This window comes from Bidens hawaiensis, unplaced genomic scaffold (genome assembly GCF_021521415.1).
Source record: "Bidens hawaiensis isolate Kalapana, Puna unplaced genomic scaffold, B.hawaiensis_p1.1 tig00004525_1, whole genome shotgun sequence".
NCBI lineage: Eukaryota > Viridiplantae > Streptophyta > Magnoliopsida > Asterales > Asteraceae > Bidens > Bidens hawaiensis.
In genome coordinates, this window is record NW_027491273.1 from 1,431,271 (window position 1) to 1,455,391 (window position 24,121).

A 24,121-nucleotide genomic window follows, 5' to 3' on the forward strand; every position below is an offset into this window, starting at 1 on the left:
TGAAGCAATGTTTCATCGTTTTGGAGAACCATTTCGAACTAAGTTTTACATCAATCGACTTGTATCCTCCTTCAAATCAAAATCCCTAAAACACTGGTTTGGAATTCAGAAAAAAGTATAACACCGTTTAGTCATTTTTAACAGAGACCATTGGGGCCAACCTTTTTTTAATTTGGGACCGCCAGTGGTGATAAAATGAATAAGGATTATTATCAGTCAATACCATTCAATAAGGAGTATTAAAATCCAATATTCCTTATTTATTCACACCCTTTGTTTTTTTATTTTTTCATCAACCCAAAAAAACATGATACCATCAATTGTTGAGAACCAAAATAAATTAGGATGGAATGCATGCTTTTGGAGTTTGAAGTTTAACATTAAAAAATTTTCAAGTTTGTTAATCAAAATGACACCATGTCATAAATACCATTAAGGAAACCAGGTGATCAAGATAGATGAGTATAACTAAAAGTTTATGGTTAGTACTTAGTACCAATGTGTTATCTAAGCATTGAATACCATTAGTTGTACATGTGAGGGTTCCAACACTATTTAAAAACACTATGATAAACATAAAATAAAACAATAAATTAAGAAGAGAGAATTTCTAAAATAGTCTCTTTATAGAAATAGAAAAAGATTCCAAGTTTTTCACTTATAATTAAAGTTTTCAGTTTTGTCTTTTACGAATCTCATCGCCGGACGATGTTTTAAGAAATACCGCTGATGAATTAGTAAACCAATCAGATAACGACGCGTGGGGTGGAATACACATGGTAGACGATGCGTTAAGTGTTAAGTTATGGTTGATGATGCGTTAAGTATTAAATATTAATACTTAACGCATATTAATACTTAATGCATCATCAACCATAAATTAACACTTAACACATCTTTGACCATGTGCTTGGAGGCCTAAAACATCGTTGGCTATGTGTTAGCTAACTCGTCAGCGGAACTACCTAACACATCGTCGCCTATGTGTTAGCTAACTCGTCAGCGGAACTACCTAACACATCGTCGGCGATGCGCTAGAAGAGTGACAAATCTGGAAAAACGATTTTGAGGGGACATATTTAGAATCTCTCACCATTAAGGGGATATTTTGGGAATTTTCCCAATTAAGAAACGTTTATGTTATCGTTAAGATATTTATCAGTTCGATAGTTTGTAAGCATTCTATTGGGCCACTTGGCTTAGCTTAAGCGGTCCGCGTAATTTGTTTATTTTATTATTTTTTTGTTTTAATATTGTTTTTTTGTTTGAAAATACTTTTATCTGTTTATACAACCGTTGATTCCGCCCGTATTGGCCTCGAATCATGGCTGGTCGTGTTATGTTTTGTTTGTCGCCGTTTTTTATGTTAAGTTTTCTTCGATATATTAATGTGTTGTATTTGGGTGTGGATGAATATTTTTTTTTCTTAACTTTCAATGTCTTAATCCGATACCGATGAGTTCAAGTCCGTTAGCCACTACAACGCACAATCGCAGTTTTTTTTTGGTTCACCACCGTTTTCACTTTATTTTTTTCTATATATGTTAGTTTGTTGTATATGGGTGTCAACAAATTTATCCTTCGTCGTTACAATCAAATTCAACTCCATTTGGCATCGCAACGGACGGGTTTTGTTATGCTACCTTGTTCTATTTGGCCGATAACAAACTTATTTTTTTTATCGGGTGTCCGAACCTAATAAAAATCGAACTTACATCGATTCATTGTTGCGACACGTATGCTGATAAGCAAATACCATCAGCCCAGCGCAACACGCCGGGTTTGAAACTTAGTACAAATTGAACTTTCACGATAAGAAGGATACGAATTTGAATTGGAGTCTTCCTTAAGCTTCAAAATAGAAAATTAGAGATGTGCATAACCGGTTTTTTCCCCAACCGGTCCGGTTTACAAAACCGATTTGGCCCAAACCGGTTTAGTTTGTGAACCGATTTCAGTGATCAAGAACCCGGGCTGGTCCTAATCGGTTAGGGTCGGGTCTGAACAGGTTCGGTTTTAAACCTGTTTTTCAATTTTTTTTAATTCTTGGGCTTATTAGTGTGGGCTGGACTACAATTAGAGATTTAGAGCTGGACTGGATGTGTTCGTTTGACAAATGAATTGGAATCTTTTTTTTTAAACGAGGATAACGGCAGAAACATTTTAGTTTTTTTAGATTTTTTGTTTTTTATTTATATTTTGCGTTATGATTTTTGTTTTTATTTTTTTGAATTTTTATGGGTTTTCTATTAAGATCAAAAACTCCTCAAAAAACATTCAAAAATAATAATAAAAAATTCATATCTCAAAATATAAATCGAAAACAAAAAAAGTAAAAAAAACTAAAATGTTTTATTCGTTGTTCTCGTTCAAAAAAAAAGAAAAAAAAACTCGAAAAAAGATTCCAACGAATTCACTTGAAATCCTTCACATTTTGGAAGGATTTAGAATCCCTTTATTTAAAGGATTTTCAAGGAATTGAATTCCAATTCCTTGACAACCGAACACACCAAAATGAAATTAAAATTCCAATTCCAACAGAACGAACACTCCATGTCATGGGATTTTAATTCCAATTCCTTTGAATTCCAATAACTTCTGTTAAACGAACGCGCCCTTAGTTTACGCTACCGTAATGCATATAGCAGAAATCGACTGAACGCCATTTTTGTGCTTTTTTTTTTGTTTGTTTTAATTCCGATATGGTAATGAACATTACGAAAACTGACCAAATTCACCAACCGAACGTCAATTTTGTGTATTTTTGTTTGCTTTAATTTCGGTACAGTAACAAACATGAAGGAAACCGTCGAATTCGCGTAGACTCACTACCTCAACGCTCGGTTTTTACCAACGTCCAAACTTAATGCATATAGCAGAATTATGTTTTTTAGTTGATTTCGAAATTACTTAATGTGCATATTCGTTGATTTGATTTCAGCAAGAACTTAGTGCATATCTTTTAAATATTTTAACAGTTTTTCTTTGATTAGTGGTATTATATCGGAAAACGGTTTACCTCTAAATGATAACTCGTTTAGTTTGTTACAAATTTAAAAAAAGAAAAAGAAAATCAATTAAGTACTAAAGGACTCGTGGGATAATAAACTCCCGATAAAATAGTTGTGGCAGTTTTGTAAACAACAAGCATAGTGTTATTTGTTCGATAATAGCCCAACTCGTTGTAGAGAATTCCTTAAACGCATGAGGATGACAGATTCACAAGCACATCATGATATGAGATTAAACTTTCTTTTTTGCTTAATAACTTTCTCAAACATTGTACACGTTGAATGGATGTAAATACGTCCCATTGTCCCAATTCAGACCTAAGCAAATGGAACCCTCCTCTATATAATATTTGCGACATCTACTAAACACTTTGTTTGAGCTAAAATTGTTACTAACATATTTATTAAATTATTATAAATTACTTAAAATAAAAAAAATAAAAATCTAGAAATTCGGTTAGGTTTTTCGGTTTCTATTACATGCAAAACCAAAACCGAACCGCTAGTTCGGTTTTACAAAAACTTAAAACCAAACCGTTGGTCTTTGTTTCGATTCAATTTTTTCGGTTTGATTTTTTCGGTTTAGTGCACACTCCTAAATTATGAGATACCTTGGGAGTTTTTGCAAGCCATATTGACCATATTTTGAGTAGTGAAACGTTGACCAGCTGCAAAATCTCATATATAGCATTAACTCCACGTTGTGCTGCCACTATACTATCCATCGTCGACAGGTCAGAAGGCGGAGAGACAACGAACTTGGTCTGTTTGCCTACTTCGTCTTTTTTCGCCTTTAACATTTTTGAAACCATCCACAGTAATAATCCTGCTATCGTCTGCCCGACCCACTCTCTGCAAACAAATTACTAGTACCATTTAACTAAAATTTGTAACGAAAACTATTAAAAAGGCTTATGTCTTGCATATAAGTGAGTTGAATGTTTCAGTCATATTATTATGTTATTAACTTATTTTAGTTTCACAAATTACTTACTTGCAGACAACTATTAGTGAACTACCAATAACCATAACAGTGGTTGCGGGTCTTTCCCACTCAATAACTTTTTGGAACCACGGTAATGCACTTTCGAATGGCTTCATTAACTCCTGTACAATACAAGTAAAAGGTTATAAAATATGGTGCCTTAATAGTAAATGTTTGTGAAAAGAAACACTACAAAATATTTATAAGTAATGCATGTGCTAGTAAAACACGATAACCACTACTAGAGACGAGAATTTAGTCGATTTGGGCGTGTTTTATTTCAAATGGTCATTCTACCCTTACAACCTTATATAGCCATCTTTGATAAATTTTTACATAATGGCCATTCTATTTCTACCCTTTTCCATTGGATTTGTTTAAACCCTATTCTATTTGCATTTTAATCGACATCGATGCTAAGCGAGCAAACAGAACCGTTGTCTCTACTCTTTTTTTTTCTTTTTTTTTTTTTAACTTAATGGCCTTTCTACCCTTTTCCATTGGATTTGTTTAAACCCTATTTTTTATTTGCATTTTAATCGACATCGATGCTAAGCGAGCAAACAGAACCGTTGTCTGTACTCTTTTTTCTCTCAATGGCAGATAATCAAAAGATCGAATCAGTATGTTTTTGAAATATAAATAAAATGGTAAAATGGGTAAGTACATAAAATGAAGTTAAAGATGGGCATATATGAAATTTTAAAGTTTTTGAAATATAAGGGTAAAATGGTCATTTATTAAATTGGTTTTGATGAATTGGGTATATATGATTTTTCCAAGTTTGTAGGGGTATATATGAAACTGCCCCAATAAATAAAGTATTATCGGGTCAACAAAATCCAACCCGGCCCGTTTCAACTCATGACCAAGCATTCAAACTATAAGATTTTCAAGAATTGTACCAGCAATACAAGAGCACTGTCACCAATCCCGTCTTCTTTCACTTCATCAGCAGTAGCTTTAGCAGTATTAATCTCTTTAGCTTCTTCTCTAACTTGGCCAACAACCGTTTCCAAAGACGATATGTTATCTGGCTGGTTACTCACAATCTCAGACTGTGTGGGGCCCACTTCTGACTCAGCACACGGGATACACACCTGCGCGACATTCAAGTTTCTTAATATCGAGCTAGCGCTACACGGGTGTCCACTTTTAACTGATTTTAAGCTCTTGGCTAGCTGTTCTAACACATTGCTTCCTGTTGGCAACTCATCAAACAATGCAAAAATTAGGAAACTTTTGGGATTAGGTGGCGAAATCCTGAGCATTTCTCGGGCTGCATGCAGTCTTATTATCCCTAATATAGTTCTTGCATGCATTTCCCATGCTTGTAGAGGTGAGTCAACCTTAAACTTTGCTAAAAACTTGTGTAATAACATGATCTCGTTCACGAGAGCAAGCCAATGGTCCCGTCTTGTGGAGCTGGTTAGTTCTGGGAACTCGATTAGAAAACCTTCTTCCCTGAAACAAATCTCAAAAATATTAAACGATCGAACGCGAACGAGCCATGCTTGTGTTCGTTTGTTTTAACTTTAACCAAACAAACGATTGAACACGAACGAGGTTTTCTTGTCCGTGCTCATGAAGAAAGTGAGTGTGTTCATGTTCATCTATGTTCATTCGGTAATAGTATGAATGGGTGGGTTGATGAATGTAAACGAACATAGCTGAACAAAGATGAAAGAACATTACTCAGAAAACACTGATTAAGTAGACGTGAACGTCATCAATCTGGCCTAATAGTATATAAAACTAAACTAAATTGTAAAAAATGATATTCTATTTTTTTATAAAAGAGACCAAATTGTAATGTGCCTATAAAATATAAATTCTAAATGAACAAACTTAAACAAGCGTAAACTAATGAACATACATAAAGTCATGAGAACATAAAAAAAATTTAATAAACAAACGTTCACAAACATAAATAAACAAATGAATCATGTCTTTGTGTTTGTTCATTAAACTAAAAGAACAAAAAAGTTTTGTTCAAGTTTGCTCATTTATTAAATAAACGAACTACCCACCAAATAGTTTATGAAAGGTTCACTAAGCGTTCGATTCGTTTGCAGGCCTAGATATCTTGATTTAAAGTGTCCAACACTGCGACTACCAAACATTCTGGCTTAATATAATTTAATCAAGTAACGGGTCAAAATGATGAAATGGTGGTAACTACCTTAAAACAAGGTTTTGCCTACAATAAGTTGGTTACCAAAAATATAAATCAAACCACATTTGGTTTAGCTATTTATCCATTAGCCCTTTAATATATACTAAAATGCGAAAATTCTATCTATATGGGTCGGGCCCACAAAGTTTTAGATAATTAAGCATGAACATGAAGAAGCAGCTATCAGAATACTAGATAATTAAACTGAAATAGTACATGAGGTGGTAATTAATCTCACAGATCAGCAGACTCATAAACAATGGCTTTATCGAAAAGTGGAGCACCAAATGGGCCTGTGGCTGTTGACTTGATCGACTGCTCGATGTCCTTTGACAAGTCAAGTTTGACTGCATCTTCATACGACAATGAGCCCGATGCCTCAAAGTAGAGTGCATAATTGGTTAATGTAAGCCTACCTACAAAATTTATAATAAATGGATTGCTAGTTATTACGTCACGTCTATGAAGAACTAAAATAAAAAGGGTATAAAAGTAAATTATACAAACCGGGCCAGCTTTGTTTCCCTATATGGCGAACGACTCTTTGTGAACTAGCAGTACCCTCAACGTGCAGAATAAACTCATCATCTACCATTTCAATATTCTTTGGTGTTGCTTGCTTTTGCAAATGGTGTACACATCTGATTACAACAGCCCACAAAATCGAAATATCAAATTGTTGATAATCATTTTAGATGATCTGTTTTGTATAAGGGGTGGATTGCTAATCCGTTGCACGAGTTATTCGTAGTGAGGGTTCGAATCCCTCTCTTTCCGTTGATGACTTTCTATTTTTTTTTTCAATTTAGCAAACCACTGTTTCTTTTTCTTTTTTCTAGTTAAGTGTGTGGAATAACTAAAATAAAATAAAAATATGAAGAAAATATATAATCAAGCAAGAAAAACAAGAATATGAGATGAATTACTTGTCAATTTCTTGAAGGAATTTGTCATAAGCAGGAAAGTAAAGACGGTTTTCTGTAGATGATGTTAGTGTCTCAAAAGTAAACCTCCCGTTAATGAAATCAGCCACCAAAGGAACTAATGATCCCAACCACACAAATGTATTTTCTCCAGCACTCGGCTTATTGTTAACCTACTAACACAACATATACAATTAGAAAAGATATAAAAAAGCCTATTGTAAAGAGAGAAGAAATATAGTTAACTACACTTGTTTGTTGGAAATGTAATTCAAGCGTACATCTTTTACTGTGTATTGCTAGTTAGATAATATGTAAAATGGCACAAACATAAAGGTCGAATGTTAAAACAATGTTTGAATGCGAGAAGGTGACTTACAAGAAGTGGCAAGATGTCTGAATAGAACAAGGATGTTTCATCTTGTTTGTTAGGAGGTTTCTTCTCTTCTTTCTCCTTGGCCACACATTCCTAACCGTTAGAAACAAAAACAACATTGAAAAGCTACTTTTCTAAGACCAAAAATGTTAACAGGACTCAAAATCCACAAGCAACACCGAAATACAAAGTCAATAAGTACATTTATATGTTCGTTCCTTAATATTATGCAACCGACATAAATGGGCAAAAAGTGAGACCCCAGCCGAGACATTGCGCCATTAAACTGCTATTTTGTAGTGGCATTCTGGTAACCATCGAACTTCATAACTCAGCACATACTCTTAAGCATGGGTCAATGGGTAAAACAAGTAGTCGAAGGTAATAAATAAGTAAATCACTGAGACATTGACTATTTCACATTCATTTTATTATCTAGTATCTACAAGATGCGACGGACCACAATGGATAAATGATAGTAATATTATTGAAATAGTTGCTTGTTCCCTAACCCTATGTCCGTTTTGTTTGAGAGTCTTGACGATGAAAAATGATACGGAGAACACAAATTAACTGTTGGCACAATTGTTGGCCCAAGTGTAAAGCCCAGCCCAAGAGTTATTAGGGTTTATTATATTTGGTAATGTCTTGACTAGCAAGTTTGGTTAGTCTATATAAGTCGAGTTATGGTTAGACATTAGAATAAGAAGTTGGTGCAACCGAGCTAGGGTTCATCAAGAGTCAAACCGAGATAGGGTTTGAGGGTTTGTAATCAGTTTTTTGAGTGAGATTTTCTGATTAATATAAACGAAAGTTATTCGTTTAGTTCGTGTTTGATTATCGATATGGGACTTGAATTGGTATCAAAGCCAAGTTCAAGAAATCGATAATCGGTCGGCGAAGAGCGGTGGCTTGAGGAGAAGCCATCGTTGGCAGATATCGGAACCGAGTTGGGTTTTCAAATCGGAGTTTTTTTTTTTCGCAAGTAGGCTGATCGGATCTGTTACCTTGGTGATTGGAACTGCAGCGGAAATAGTAAGTTTCTGTTTGGTCGAAGGGTTTTATTTTATTGGCAACGATTTAAGGTTCTTGATCGGCATTACGTTTCAAAAGTTCCAGAAGTAAATATGGTTTGAACATTAAGCAAGAGTTTGACTTTTGGTGTCTCATCGTGGCCCCCTCCAAAATCAAGAAATAATAAAGTTTGTTTTATATTGATTTTAAAATTAGTTGAACAAGTGTGGTTTAACTATCATTGGTTTACTTGAGTTGGACAAGTGGGTTTAATTCAGAGTTCGTATTTTATTGGGTTAAACGAGTTAGGTTTTAACCAAGGTTCGATTTATTCTGTGGGCAAACGGATTTGGTTCTGAAAAGTTGTTCGGGACTGAGCTGTTTATAGTTGTTCCAAAGAAGTGGAGCAAAAGAGGGTTCGACGTCAATGGCAAGTGACGAAGAAAGACCGGTAATTCAACCCAAAGCGAGTGGGGGGATTTTGTTACAAGTTCCAAAGCTGAATGGAACAAATTACATCACATGGGCGATTGTAGTGGAAGCGATATTAGATGATCAAGACCTATGGGGAGTTGTTCAACCAGAAGAGGGTGCAGTTATTGATGCGAAGAAGTATAAAACGGCAAGATCGTTTTTGTTTCAAGTGGTGGATGGTGATATTCTTCTTTAGATTTCTCAATACAAGAATTTCCGGGATATATGGATGGCTATGAAGGCACGGTATGTTGTGGCCGAGCGAGTTCAAAAGGCTCAACTGCTAACTTTGAAAAGTGAATTTGAGAAACTCAAGATTGTGGAAAACGAAAATGTTGACGAGTTTGCAGGAAAAATAACAAGTATCGTTTCAAAGGCAACAAGTTTTGGTTACGTGTTCGAGCAAGATGTCTTGGTGAAGAAGTTACTAGATGCTGTTCCTGACAAGTACTTTCAACTCGTAGACTTAATCGAGCAAAGTGTTGATATCGATAGTTTGATGTTTGAAGATGCTGTTGGAAGACTTAAGGCATTTGAGAAACGTCTACGTGGGAGAGAACAAGTTTCAAATTCACAAGGTCAGTTACTTTTTAATCGATCGGAAAGTAGTTATAAAGGGAAGTCTTATGATCAGTCCGGTAGCCGAGGTAAGGGTTGGCCGAGTTCACAGGGGCATGGAAGAGGCCGTGAAACCGGAGGTCAAGACCGAGACGATGAGGACCAAGATGGTTGCGAAAACCGAGGTGGTCAAGATCGTGGGTCAGGTCATAAGGGGCAAAGAAGAACCAATGATCGTCAAAGGGGAAGAAAGGATAGATCACAAGTTCAGTAGTGTTACCGTTGTGATGAGTTAGGTCACTTTGCAACTGCGTGCCCGGAACGCATGAAGAAAAAGGAAGAATCTAATTCGAACAAAGTTGATAATTTTGATCCATCTTTGTTTATGGTAAAAGGTGATCAAAAGACAGTTTTACTGAATGAAGACGGTGTGATTCCAAAGCAATTCGAAACCGACCCGATGGAGAAAGATGTTTGGTATCTCGACAATGGAGCACCAAATCACATGACGGGTAATAAAGCGTATTTTTATGAGTTGAATGAATAAGAAACGGGAACGGTGAAATTCAAAAATGAATCTTGTATTGATATTCGGGGAAAAGGGTCAGTCTTAATTGAAGGGAAAACGGGGGAGCAGCGCCTGTTGACCGATGTCTACTACATCCCGAGCTTATAATGCAATATCATAAGTCTTGGTCAAGCAACGGAAGGTGGATGCGAGATTCACATGAAACATGATTTGCTAACCATTAAAGATGATAAAGGTAAGCTTTTGATGAAGGTGACAAGGACCAAGGACCGATTATACAAGATTAGCCTCAAGATAGTAAGTCCCGGTAAACGAGCTAGCATTAGAATGAAGAATTTTGCAGGTTGGGATCTTCAAAGAATTGGACTGAAAGAAGACAAGCCGATTACGAGTCAGATTCCAATCAAAGTTCTAAAATTCAAAGTCCAAAGAAGAGTGTTCAAGAAACTAAACGTGTGGTCAAGGAAGTGATTCAAGCCCAAAGGAAGGTGTCTAATGATCAAACGAAGCAAATGTTACTTCGAGCCAAGTGGAGCCCAAAGAACATTGCAAGAGATCAAGAAAAGCCTAGGGAGAATCAAGAGAATGATGACAAGCGTGAAGTTGAAGATCGCCAATTTCTAGTAAGAAATTAGGGGGTGAGTTAGGTGAGTCGGATACAACAATTAGGGGGGGGGTGATTGTTGGCACAATTGTTGTTTGACCCAAGTGTAAAGCCCAGCCCAAGAGTTATTAGGGTTTATTATATTTGGTAGTGTCTTGACTAGTAAGTTTGGTTAGTCTATATAAGCCGAGTTATGGTTAGACATTAGAATAACAAGTTGGTGCAACTGAGTTAGGGTTTATCAAAAGTCAAACCGAGTTAGGGTTTGAGGGTTTGTTTGGTTAGTCTATATAAGCCGAGTTATGGTTAGACATTAGAATAAGAAGTTGGTGCAACCGAGTTAGGGTTCATCAAGAGTCAAACCGAGTCAGGGTTTGAGGGTTTGTAATTAGTTTTTTGAGTGAGATTTTCTGATTAATATAAACGAGAGTTATTCGTTTAGTTCGTGTTTGATTATCGATCTGGGACTTGATTAACTACTATGTTAACCAAATCCATTGGTACCACAACCTCCTTTGTAGACTGGTGTTAAGATTATTACTGTATAAAACAAGAATATTACTCTGTTCAATTCCTTCAATCTAAAACTCACTCTTAGGGGTTTAATCTAGTGCCAATTGGAGGTAGAACATTCACCAATGCTAGTGTATGCACGCATGTTTCATAACCGTATTGAGTCTTACTCTAGTTCATTCAAACTGCTTAAACCTAATGAAAAATTCATGTTAAATCACTCACTTAAGACCATCAATTGTAAATTTCAATCAACTGTGAATCTCTTTCATAATTCAGTTTTTGACCTAAATCAAAAACGAACAAACTAATATAAGTATATAACTCAGTAACTCACCAAAACGTAAAAATGCACACTAAGGATTATTGAATAAGTCTCAATATTATCACATTGAGGAAATCTCACTCAAAAACCTCTCTTACACATAACTCATGTTTCTCTTTCTCAACCGTAACTCGGTATGTCTTAACATAGCTCGGTTTATATACACAAGCCTAACTTCCCAGCCAAAGCTTTACCAATTTTAATTACAATGCAATTAAAAAACATATTGTGAATTTTTTGTAGAAGTAGGTGGAATAAGAGCATTCCCAGTCTATTCCCTACCATATATATATATCTATATATATATCATATAAACACAAAATCACTATATTTTCTCTTTTCTGTTCAATTAAATAATATTTTTATACCTTTATAATTATTTTTTCTCTCTCCCTTCACTTACAACCACTTTCAGAAAATATTAAAAAATTATACGGTGTGAACAGTGAAACCTCAAATTTAACTTTCCCATATAACATTTTCTCTCTTATTTACTCAAAACCACTCATAACCATACCATATATTTTACAAAACCCTCTCACAAAAATATAGGGAATAGGTTGAGAATGCTCAGAAAACCACTTGTAAACAAAACGTGTAACCAAATATGACCTACTTGTCAATATTGGTCCCCCAAGTTTACCGACTTGTGACTTGGAGTCCGAAAATTACCAGCACTAAATGATATTTCTAGTTAGCATAAATCGGAGATAAAATTCGGTCTCTGTGTGGCACATGTTAGTGTATGTGAAGCCTTGCCTATTGCATGCTTACTAAGTTAGATTCCATATTAATCCTAGTCTATTTATACCCTATAGTGGGGGTAAAAACGAACCATCATAACGGGCAAATATTGGACTGTTTAAAAAGGGTAAAAATGGACCGGTCAGAGTGAGCCAAGTAATAATTTTTATATTTATTCGATTAAATATGATAATACTAATACCTAAAACCATAAACCTACTATACCTAAATATAACAAACCAACTAAAAGGGCAACAAGAAGGAATTGAATATTCACCAACCTTCAACCTTTTAAGCTCATACACTGTAAGTAACTAAGTATCATATTTAAGCTAGAAAATCAGCAAGTGTAATTCTTAAATTATAAAAGTAAAAGATACTAATAGCAAATATCTTCCACAAATTTTAAAAAAAACCAGTAAGTGTACTTTAGAAAATCAGTATAGGTAAAATAATGAATGGAAGGGAATAACTAGAAAAACCAGTTGCTATCCTATCATTCAAATAATCACATTTAAATACATAACAATTGCTATTGAATAATCCCTTTTATCAAAGTTTCTAGTTTGTGGATTTTAATTGGGCTATCGTGTGTTTAAACTGGAATTTTAAAGGGGCCTGAGTGAATTTTCTATTTTTTGTGCGTGTGTGTGTTGGGGGGGGGGGGGGGGGGTGGATTGAACCATTTTAACCTTTTTCCACTTGGTTCAATGGGGGATTACACCCCACTCAAGCATACATCAATCCGCCACTGGTAGTTCACGTGTGACCGAACCACGTAAAATTCTTGTTTCGTGTTTTCTTGTTTGTTGTTTCCGCTGTATAAATGATATAAGGTTCTATTACATGCTTACCAATTTTAATTGCATTAATGTAACACTTAATTGCATGGTTATCCCTAAAGTTAATTAGTTACAAACTTAATCCTAATAATTATAAACTTATTACTAGGGTGGTCCAGAAGTATGAATTTTGTAACTACGGTGGTCCTTACCCGTTAACGGCGTTAAATTTTTCAGTTAAATCAATATAAAATGACCAAATTACACAGGGCTGGCTACGAGAAAGCAAAAAAAAATTTTGGACCTTAAGTAAAAGGAGTATTTTGTTGGATTTAAACAATTTAATTTTGATGCGGGCTTACTTGGTTATAATTTAGGTTGTGTATAAAAACTTCTGTATAAAAATAAGATTAAACATGTCTCAAATGAGACTAGAATCCATAACCTTTTGGTTGAAATTAATACCCACTAGCCACTAAACCAAGTTAGTAGTTATGTAATTGAGTTTAAACACTAAATATGCATATTACTTTAATAAAAATACATATAATTTAAAAAAACGGGCCTAGTGGAGTGTCGGGTCTGTGGCCGTCGACCATCCCGCCACACCTTATGGCCGGCCCTGAAACTACCCTTAATAGTAATATGACCAAACTACCCTTAGAAAACATTCCTAACTATGATCTACTTGTCAGTGTTTTCCCAGTATTGGTCCCTCAAGTTCAACTTAAAGTCCGAAACTTGTAAACAATAACTAACCAACAATCAAATAACATGTACCGTATGAGACCGTTCTTCCACAGGCGAAGGCTTCTCCCAGGCGAGCATCATATCGAAACTCAACTGACACGTGGTGGACATGCATCCTTTTACGTTGCTTTAGAAATTAAAAGTTTTATTTATACTTCAACCAAAGGTCTAACATTTATTTATTTTATTAAAGACAGAATTACAAATTTTGTCCTTTAAAATAAGACGAATTACGGTTCGTGCCCTTTTCTAAGTTTCCTTGCAGGCGGTGTACTTTAAACTTTTTTTTCCTGCAAGTTATGTCCTTTACGCTAACTGGGTTAGAAAAACTCTGTTAAATCCCATCACGTGAGAAGCATGTGAGGGCATTTTTGTCTTTTCACATGTACCTGCAACTTCTTCTTCTTCTTCAAAATAGAAAAATACCAAAAAACTCGCTGTCCGGACTCGAACCCGCGACCTCAGGCCGGACCAGAGCGTAACACACAAACACCAGCCAACTGCGCTGGTGTGTCAGTTGGTTTAAGATCGTAAACGTTTTAATATATACATAAACATATCTAAACCCAATTTGATTATAAACCCTAACCATGCAATTGATTAATTCGTTCTATGTTCGTTTAATTAATGTTAGGGCTTTTGTAAAGCTCACTGTGACGAATTCAAACATACAATTCATCACCTCAATCGTCTGTCCAGAAGCCACAATTACAGGGTCAGTCATGAGTTCAAGTGATAACGGGCAACAGAAATCAGGAGGTATGGGCACAGGGTTAGAGGTTTGGGCCTGCTTGGCCTCGATTAAACAATCGTTCATGTAGGTCACGAGGGCAATCATTTCCTCAATGCACTCTAAATCTTCCGATTTTTCAGCTTGTTCAGCATTTTCCTTTAATTTTTCTAGCGCAACAGCCTCGATTAGAAGCTCTTGGTTCGACTTCAAGTTAAGAAACTCGGAAATCTTTGACCTGCTATCGATATTAGGTCCAGACCCCTCTGCTTGATCCTTTATAGCTTTTGAAAGAATGGCTGATGATTTCTCATAACTCATATGCTTAATTTTCTGTATGCAATGCTGCAATCAATTGTAACACGTATAAGATAATTAGTTTATGTATATATTAAATTGGGTTTAGATATGTTTATGTATATATTAAAACGTTTACGATCTTAAACCAACTGACACACCAGCGCAGTTGGCTGGTGTGTGTGTGTTACGCTCTGGTCCGGCCTGAGGTCGCGGGTTCGAGTCCGGACAGCGAGTTTTTTGGTATTTTTCTATTTTGAAGAAGAAGAAGAAGTTGCAGGTAAAGGTGAAAAGACAAAAATGCCCTCACATGCTTCTCACGTGATGGGATTTAACAGAGTTTTTCTAACCCAGTTAGCGTAAAGGACATAACTTGTAGGAAAAAAAAGTTTAAAGTACACCGCCTGCAAGGAAACTTAGAAAAGGACACGAACCGTAATTCGTCTTATTTTAAAGGACAAAATTTGTAATTCTGTCTTTATTAAAAGGAAAACTAAAAGTTAAAATAGTCATTTTTTTTTCCAATAAATGTACATCAAAAATCGTCGGTGGAGAGAGATAAGTTTTCAATCAAATCTGTTGGCCGACAACTTTTGAACCAAATCTGTTAACTCAGAAAATTTTTTAAATCATTGTTTTTGAAATATGTGGAAGACCAAGTGTGCACCGCAAATCCATCATGACCCACCAACTTTCCACCATTCCTCTTCAAGCTTTTCCAAAGACACAATTTTTTCTGACCACCTGCAACTTACTTGGAATACCATAAAACCAACACAAACGCCACACCGCCGCATCGCCATAACAAAGAGAGACTCACGGGATTTTTTTGGATGTGAAGACTGGTTCTTTGGGTTGCCGGAGTAGGGATGACCGTGGGAGTTTAGATGGTTGCCGAGTGGGGGTGGTGAAGAAGATGGGTTGGTTTCACTTGTGGATCCGAGTTTTCAACAATTATTGATGCTTCCTAAAAAATGGACGGAGCTGACAGGTTTGACTCAAAAGTTATTTAAGTCGATGGGTTTGGTTCAAAAGTTGTCTGATCTGAGGGGTTTGATTCAAAAGTTTAGGCTGACGGATTTTGTTCAAAACTCGTCTCCTACCGACGGTTTTGAATCTCTCTCTCCAAATGAATTATTTTGGAAATTTTCCCTTTATTAAATTTTTAATGGTTATAACTTATAGAACAATCTTAAAAATGTGCATTGATTAGTGTAAATCTACAAAGAAGGTGTGGGCATTGATTAAACCATTAGTTGCAGGGTTTCAACAGATGTAGCATATATGGTAACTGCGCTTTAGCATTGTGTCTGGGGGTTAAACAAGGAAACCTTAACATGGTAGCGTGGCTTAACAAGGAAATGGCGGAGCTTTAACATGGTAACGTAATTCTACTACATAATGATCGATGCTAAAAAGGTGTGTTAATAAAAGTCTCGCTGCCTACGTGACATTAGCGTGACGTGCTTTAACTTGACGTTTAAAGCTAGTGTGTTGAAATATATGAACATTTTAATTCAAAGTTAAAAAACATGGTTTGTATAATTTTTGTTTTCTAATTTTGTTTGTTTTATATTTTATATTCAAGGTTGGTATTAGTACAAGAGTTGTTGGACTCTTGCCTTGTGGGCTGAACAAGAGTAAGACGAAGTTGGGCTGCAGGCTAGTTAAATAGGAGAAGGCCCAGTTGGCCGTATCACTGGTTGTGCCGGGCATAACTGGTACGATAGAGTCTAGTCTCATTGGGTTAAGATATAGTTTTTGAATTGCCGAAAAGTCCGGTATTACCTGTAGATACCGATGAACATACCATGTTTAATTTGAGATTTAATTTTCAAACTCCCGATTATTACCTAGCACTTTTCCAATTTCCATTATTAAATTTTAGTATATTGTAGGAAACGAAAATAGTTATGTTGGAAATTGATTTTTGATTATGAAATTATGTAGTTTTGAATTATTTTCTGAGTCAAAGTTGTATTATAATAACCGGTTCAAACCAACTAGTACATATTACCGGTTTTGCTGTTTCTGACTCCAACCCGGTACCACATAAGCACCGGTTTTAAAACATTAACCAATTTATCCTAAGGAGTTCAGGTCTAAGAACATCTTGATCTAATGTGTTTCATCTTCATGTTAATCTCGTTATCTTGGTTTAGAGCAATATCATATTAGGTGTTCAGATTTTATCTTGTTCGGTATCATTTTGTTTGTTTTATTTTGTATATGGTTTCTTTATGTATTTTGTTCAAATCTATTATTTGAGCGGACCATTTGATTATTTGTATTGTTTAAGAGCTCATAACTTGTGTGAATTATCATAGGGTTGATGGTATTTTTTGTTTGGGTTTATAATATTCTTATGAAGATTTCGTCATTGTCTTATCGCTATTTATGCGTTCTTGTGTAAATATCTATTTCAGATTTGGTATAAAGTCCGACAGTTCGTCAATAAACAATAGCTCGGTAAAGGATTTGCTTGAAGTTCAAAGCAAGTTAACAATGCCAAAGAAGATTCGCATTACCGACGTTGCCCTTAAACCAGCTGACAACCTTAAATAGTTTAAAGAAGATAAAAACAAACTCATTAATATGGATAAAGAATATGGTGAAAATCAAACTACTAGAAGGGAAAATACAGTGTAATTGTAACGTTGCTTTGTTTGAACTTATGCTTTCTCAGCTAACTTCTTGCTGGTTGTCAGTTTTTACAGTATATAATTTTATGTTTAAAAAAATATATTTAATTATGAAATCCACGTTTTAATAGTAAGAAAATTACCAATATACAAGTGAAATACTCTTTAAAAATACTCGTATACTAATGTCTAGTATATAGATATAGGGGAAAGTTAACATATAAATGAAATTAACATGATAATTGTGAGAATCAAGTAGATTAATTATGTAATTACATCATAAAGTTATTACATAATTACTCTATGATGTAATTATATAGTTACTCTACTAGCATAAATAATTAATCTACTTGATTATCACAATTAGCACGTTAATTTTATTTGTATTGATTCAAACCCTTACATGTTAACAAAATATACAAAAATGTATAATAACATATATTCATCTACTGAGTCCAACAATGATTTATCTAATGCAAGTAAACTATATTGTATAATTCTTAAGATGCTAAAAAAAGTATCTACAACTCATCAAATCCCAATATTCCACTTTTGCTTTACCTTTTTCTTTTTGAATGTGTCTTTATTTGCTTCGTGACATTATTTTGTTAATGTTTTTTTAACATTTGACAACCACAATTTGCTTGCAAGTTTGCTTAATTAATGTTGTAAATGTTTAAAGTCGTGACATTATTTTGTTCTTATTTATTTTTAAAATGAGTCAAGGTTATGTCTTCTAAGTCGTTTACAATCTGTTAAGAGTCAATATGCATAATAGAATCAATACACATGATGCACAAATGAATTAACACACGCGGACACAGGCTACCAATGGGTATTTTATTAAGCTGATGTACAAGATTACAATTACAATATAATAGAAGTATAGGAGAAGATTAGGGCAACACTCTTAGAAACAAATGAAACTAAAACGGGCCACTTAATTAAATAACTAAACTGAATCTCCTCTAGGAAGGCTATCTCCAAGGTTGGTCAGGCCTCAACCGCTGTTGTTGACATGTTATCAAGAGGGCCCTATGATTTTTTATAGGTAATTCAGCGCCTGTTTCTAAGTTAGGGCCTGATTTATTTATTTATTTTTTTTTGAGTAAAGTGTCATTTTCGTCCTTGTGGTTTAGCAAATAATGCGAATTTAGTCCAAAAAGTTTATTTTTTGTATATGGACCCTTCACGTTTCTCAATTCTTGCCAATTACATCCAAATCACTAACCTCGTTAAATTTAATCGTTAAGTCAGGGGTAGACATGTCTTTTCACTATTTATTTATTATATGAGTAAAGTGCCAAAATCGTCCATGAGGTTTGGTCATATTTGCAAATTTCGTCCAAAAATAATTTTTTTCGAGTAAAGTGTCATTTAACGTTAACTCAGGAGTGTTACTGTCCTTTTACATATTTGTTTACATTGTTATTATTATTATTATGCTGAGCTAAACCCCTTATATGACTAAAAATAAAGAAGAATAAACAAACGGATAATATATTGGATTCAAACATAGGAATCGTGAAGTGTTATATATGTTAGGGATGAGGAAAATCGGTACCAGTACCGAACCGGTACTGGCACTGAAATCGGTACCGATTTGGTTCCGTCGGTACCAAGGTTTTGAGTTTTCGGGACAGGTACGGTACGGTACCGGTATTTCCCGAATTTTACCTCAAATACCGATACCGAACCGAACATTTCGATACCGGTACCGGTACCAAACATTTGCGGTTTTCGGGATCGGGATTTTCGGTACTGGTACCGGTCGGTACCGGTAAGGTATCGAGCTCATCCCTAATATATGCCATCAAACAAACACGCAATAACAATAATGCAAACAAACATGAAAAGGGACAGTAGCACCCATAAGTTAACATTGAATTTATACTGAGTTAATAATTTGGACGAAATTGGCAACGGTTGGGAAAAATCGAGGGTCTACTTGCGAAAAAAATATTTTTTGGACGAAATTCGCAAATATGACCAAACCTCATGGACGATTTTGGCACTTTACTCATATAATAAATAAATAGTGAAAAGACATGTCTACCCCTGACTTAACGATTAAATTTAACGAGGTTAGTGATTTGGATGTAATTGGCAAGAATTGAGAAACGTGGAGGGTCCATATGCAAAAAATAAACTTTTTGGATTAAATTAGCATTATTTGTCAAACCACAAGAACGAAAATAGCACTTTACTCTCTTTTTTTTTTTTTTTTAAAGTTAGCCCATTTACTTGAGCTCACAATCAACTACTTGCTTAATAGTTAAAACCTGACGTTAGAAGTTACTCAAGTTAGCCATAACTCACCTAATTATTAATTATTAGCCCAGTATAGTTAACTCTTTACTCTCGATTTGATTAACCTTTTTTATGGATTATGTTAAACTTTATTTTGTATTTGTTTATTGTTAATATAGTTATAGTTGATTTTTCAAAAACAATCTTTATATATAAAGGTCTTTTCTTTATACTCGTTTGAGACATCTGAAATCTCAAAGACGGTCGCTTAATATGCTGACCACGTTGAACCAGACCCAAAAGCCCACCACCAAATCGTAAACCCAACACAATCATCCACTCTAAATATAGGAAAAGTATTCATGTGTTTCTAAAAAAAAAATTTGTTTGTTGGTCTTTTTATAATGTATATTTATTTGTTAGGCCGAGGTTGTTGCAAATGGAGCAAATCCCACATGACTTGGTTTTCCAAACATGGTTGGTACATCAATGTCTTTACCGTACTTCCTTACCTACAAAAGTGTCTTTCCTTAATTTAAAAATCAGTTGCGTCTTGTATGTCACATCGAAAATAATATTAATAAGTTCATAATCTTATGACTGTGATCGAGAGAGAAAAGAACAAATACCAAGTCACAACCGATATTTCATATCCGACTTTTGATGTTAACAACGAGCCATCTTAATTTTATGTCACATCGAAAATAATATTAATAAGTTCATAATCTTATGATTGTGATCGAGAGAGAAAAGAACAAATACCAAGTCACAACCGATATTTCATATCCGACTTTTGATGTTAACAACGAGCCATCTTAATTTCACTAGCCCGCAGATGACACGGTATGTTTATGTAAATGAAAAACTAGACATGCCAGATTGGACCTTTTTAGTTGTTTTAGCAGTTTGATAGTTTGAAGTTATTTTTTATTAAGTTTTTAAATCGTCGGGTTGCATGAAAAAACTTAAATGATAAAATTTGGTTGTTGAATATATTGCATGCATAAAACTAAAAATTCCAAAAATGAAAACGTGTATAAAAAAGTGTTGGTCGCGTTAACTTATTGACTTAGACCCAAGCCAACTTAAACTTTTGCATCAAACAACTTAAGTTTGATGCAAACCTAGCTTATTCAGTCTCAACCTGAAAAACATGCTTATCATAGGTTTATAAGTAAACAAATTGTTTGTTATGCACACGAAAGATGTAACTAGCGAGCCCACAACCAAACGTTGACAGTCTATGTCACACGCAATGTTAAAAGGCTAAATGGCCGGTCCAATTTACAAAGTTAAAAAGAACCATGAACCAAACCGCATAAACCTCAAACCAATCAACTTGCTTCAGTTTGAACGGTTCAGTCAGTTTCAACATCTTGTAAAAACCCTTATACGACTTATTAGAAAATTACAATTACATTACAATATTACAATATTAGTTTTGTTAAACCCCCCTCAAAATAATCACTTTGTTTATAAAATGAATTAATTACCATTGATATAATCATATCACGTATGAAAATAGAATCAAACTAGGGCCGTTTAAATCGCTCGCTTGAAAATTGCTTGGAAAATGCTCGCTCGATTGTAAACGAGCCGCTTTGCTCGGTTCGGTTTGTAAACGAGCCAAGCAACAAGCAAAGGCCTGATTGGTTAGGTTCGACTCGAATATTTTTAATTTATTTTATATATAATTATATATAAATATATAGACAACACATAAATTATAAGTATACAATCTTTTAAACATTTCTAAATTTTTCATATTCCATCAATTTTATAGTTTCATTAGTTCGATTCAAGTTTTCAAAATACTAGAAATTTGTTTGCATGCTCATCATATCTCACTTCAAACTTCTTTTTCCTAAACATTTACAACCTATTACATGTTTGTTTAAAAACTACTAATTTGTTTACAAAATATATTATTTACATCCTTCAAACTTGTTTCTTATTGAAAATTTTAAACTGAAAAAGAACTAAATAATGCTCGATTTTCGATAAAAAAAATGCTCGATTCGATTTTGGCTCGTTTCGAATTTCAGCCGTTTGGTTCGGTTGTAAACGAGCCAAGCAATGAGCAAACCTTCGCTTATTTCGACTCTGTTCATGAGCAGCCCTAAATCAAACTTGTTATATATCCAACATAGTAACTTAACCCAATGTTTGTCTTCGAAGTTATACAAATTTGGACACATAATAGACCAAGTCAACATTGTTTTTAACACCAACATATGACATTACATTGTAACAGCCGGCACTTGTAATACTTATAGACTTATACTTATACAATAAACTAATTGTTTTCTTCATTTTCCAAACCATAAACCATCCATGGACCGGTTGATAAGTCTAGAGCCATCAAATGTGGTTCCAATACGGCTCGAACCGGGTGAAAAATGTTGCGGTAAGCTCACTTTACGCAACGTTATGTACACAATGCCGGTTGCATTTCAACTTAAACCGGTTAACAAGTTCGGGTACACGGTTAGACCACAAACCGGGATCATCCCTCCATTGTTAACGGTTACCGTGGAAGTTAGTTATGACCTCCCGCTTAATTCGAGCCTCCCCGAGTCATACCCGTATTGTGATGACGCGTTTTTATTACATAGTATTGTGGTCCCGGGTTCGATGAGTGGTTCAGTCCCGAGTGATTGGTTTACTACTAGGAAAAAACAAGTGTTTGTTGATAGTGGTATCAAGTTCATGTTTGTTGGCTCGGTCGTGCTCGCTAAGCTCGTTAGTAACGGTTCGGTTGATGACATACGAGACGTGTTGGAAAAAAGTGACCCCTCTTGGAAAGCGGTCGACTCGGTTACCCCGGATGGTCAGACTTTACTTCACTTAGCGGTTAGTCAAGGTCGACCCGATTTAGTTCAAGTGTTACTCGAGTTTAAGCCCGATGTAAACGCCCGGTCAACTCGGTCAACCTGGTCAACCCCACTTGAGGCTGCGGTCGAGTCGGGTGAAAGCTTGATTGTAGAGCTTTTATTAGCTAATCAAGCAAACATAAACCGAACCGACCCGTCCGCGTGGGGGCCGATCCACCTAGCGGCGGGTGCGGGCCACATTGACATTTTGAGACTACTTTTGGTCAAAGGAGTCAGCATGGACGCGGTTACGAAAGACGGGAACACCGCCTTACACCTAGCCGTGGAGGAACGAAGACGGGACTGCGCCCGTTTGTTACTAGCCAGCGGTGCACGGTTCGATGTTTGTAACACGGGTGCGGGTGAGACACCGTTGCATATAGCCGCAGCTCTCGGTGACGAACATATGGTTAACCTTCTAATCCAAAAGGGTGCTAACAAACACATACAAAACCGAGACAAGAAAACCGCGTACAACGTGGCAGTCGAGCATGGTCACACGCGGCTATATGACGTGCTCGGGTTAGCCGACACGTTATGTGTAGCTACAAGAAAAGGGGATATTAAAACCATCAAAAGGGTTATTCAAAATGGGGTCACACTCAACGGGTCCGACCAGCACGGATGGACTGTTTTGCATCGGGCCTCGTTCAAGGGCTGGGCTGATATAGCCCGGGTTTTGATAAAAAACGGGGTTGATATCGATGCGCGTGACGAGGACGGGTACACGGCCCTACATTGTGCTGCCGAATCGGGCCACATGGATGTGATTGAATTATTGGTAAAAAATGGTGCTGATGTGGATGCAAGAACTAATAAGGGTGCAACTGCAATGCAAATTGCAAAGTCATTGAGTTATACAGGGATTATAAGAGTTCTTATGGATTCGGGTCAAACGGGTCGTATGGGCTCGATTAAGAAGAGGGGGGCTTGGGGTCTAGCGACTCGTGGTAGTTTTGACCAGTCAGCTGAACCGTTGACCGTGAACTGATCGAGTCGGGTAGGGTTGAATGTTTCTGATGATTGATGGGCTTTTTTTTTTGTTCTTGCACAAAGAATCACTGATGAAGGTTATGTGACTGTTTATTCTTGTGTTACTTATAGACCATGTATACTGTTGTATTGTTTATTATTGTTTAACCTACAAATAAGTGTTACATTAAGCTTATTTTGTGAACTTTTGTGAAATGAATGGTGGTTTGGTATTCATGATGTCTTGACTTTTGATGATGTGGTGTAAACGAGCCGAGCCGAACCCGAGCTTGACTAGGCTCGTTTTACCTAAAGAGAGCTCAGCTCATTTCAAGTTTTATTTCTAAAGCTCAAACTTGGCCCGGGCCTAGCTCAACTATCATTTCTTAACTAGATTTCATATGTTTAATTATTTATAATTTGTCTATATATTTTTTATTTTAATATAATTTCATATGTAACATAATATATACTATCTAGTTATTTTTGTCAAAGTTTTATATGTATTAATTATTGTTAAATAAATATATATTAACTAAAATTATGAAAACAGCAGGCTTGTTTAGGCTCACGAGCTAACTCAAGCTTTATAA

The 24,121-nt window shown here is 35.5% G+C and overlaps 1 protein-coding gene and 1 pseudogene across 1 annotated transcript; one reads left to right on the forward strand and one right to left on the reverse strand.

Annotated features, from left to right (window-relative positions):
• Positions 1-3,565: 3,565 nt before the first annotated feature.
• On the reverse strand, positions 3,566-14,815 carry LOC143626871 (uncharacterized). The gene is made up of 9 exons (XM_077096816.1): positions 14,433-14,815; positions 13,795-13,891; positions 7,475-7,564; positions 7,099-7,268; positions 6,680-6,813; positions 6,411-6,588; positions 4,902-5,460; positions 4,006-4,118; positions 3,566-3,863 (listed from the first exon to the last, which is right to left on the reverse strand). The coding sequence occupies exons 1-9, from the start codon at positions 14,813-14,815 to the stop codon at positions 3,566-3,568; spliced, it is 2,022 nt and encodes a 673-aa protein (XP_076952931.1).
• Positions 14,816-21,977: 7,162 nt separating this feature from the next.
• LOC143626818 (protein VAPYRIN pseudogene) lies at positions 21,978-23,547 on the forward strand (annotated as a pseudogene).
• Positions 23,548-24,121: the final 574 nt, after the last annotated feature.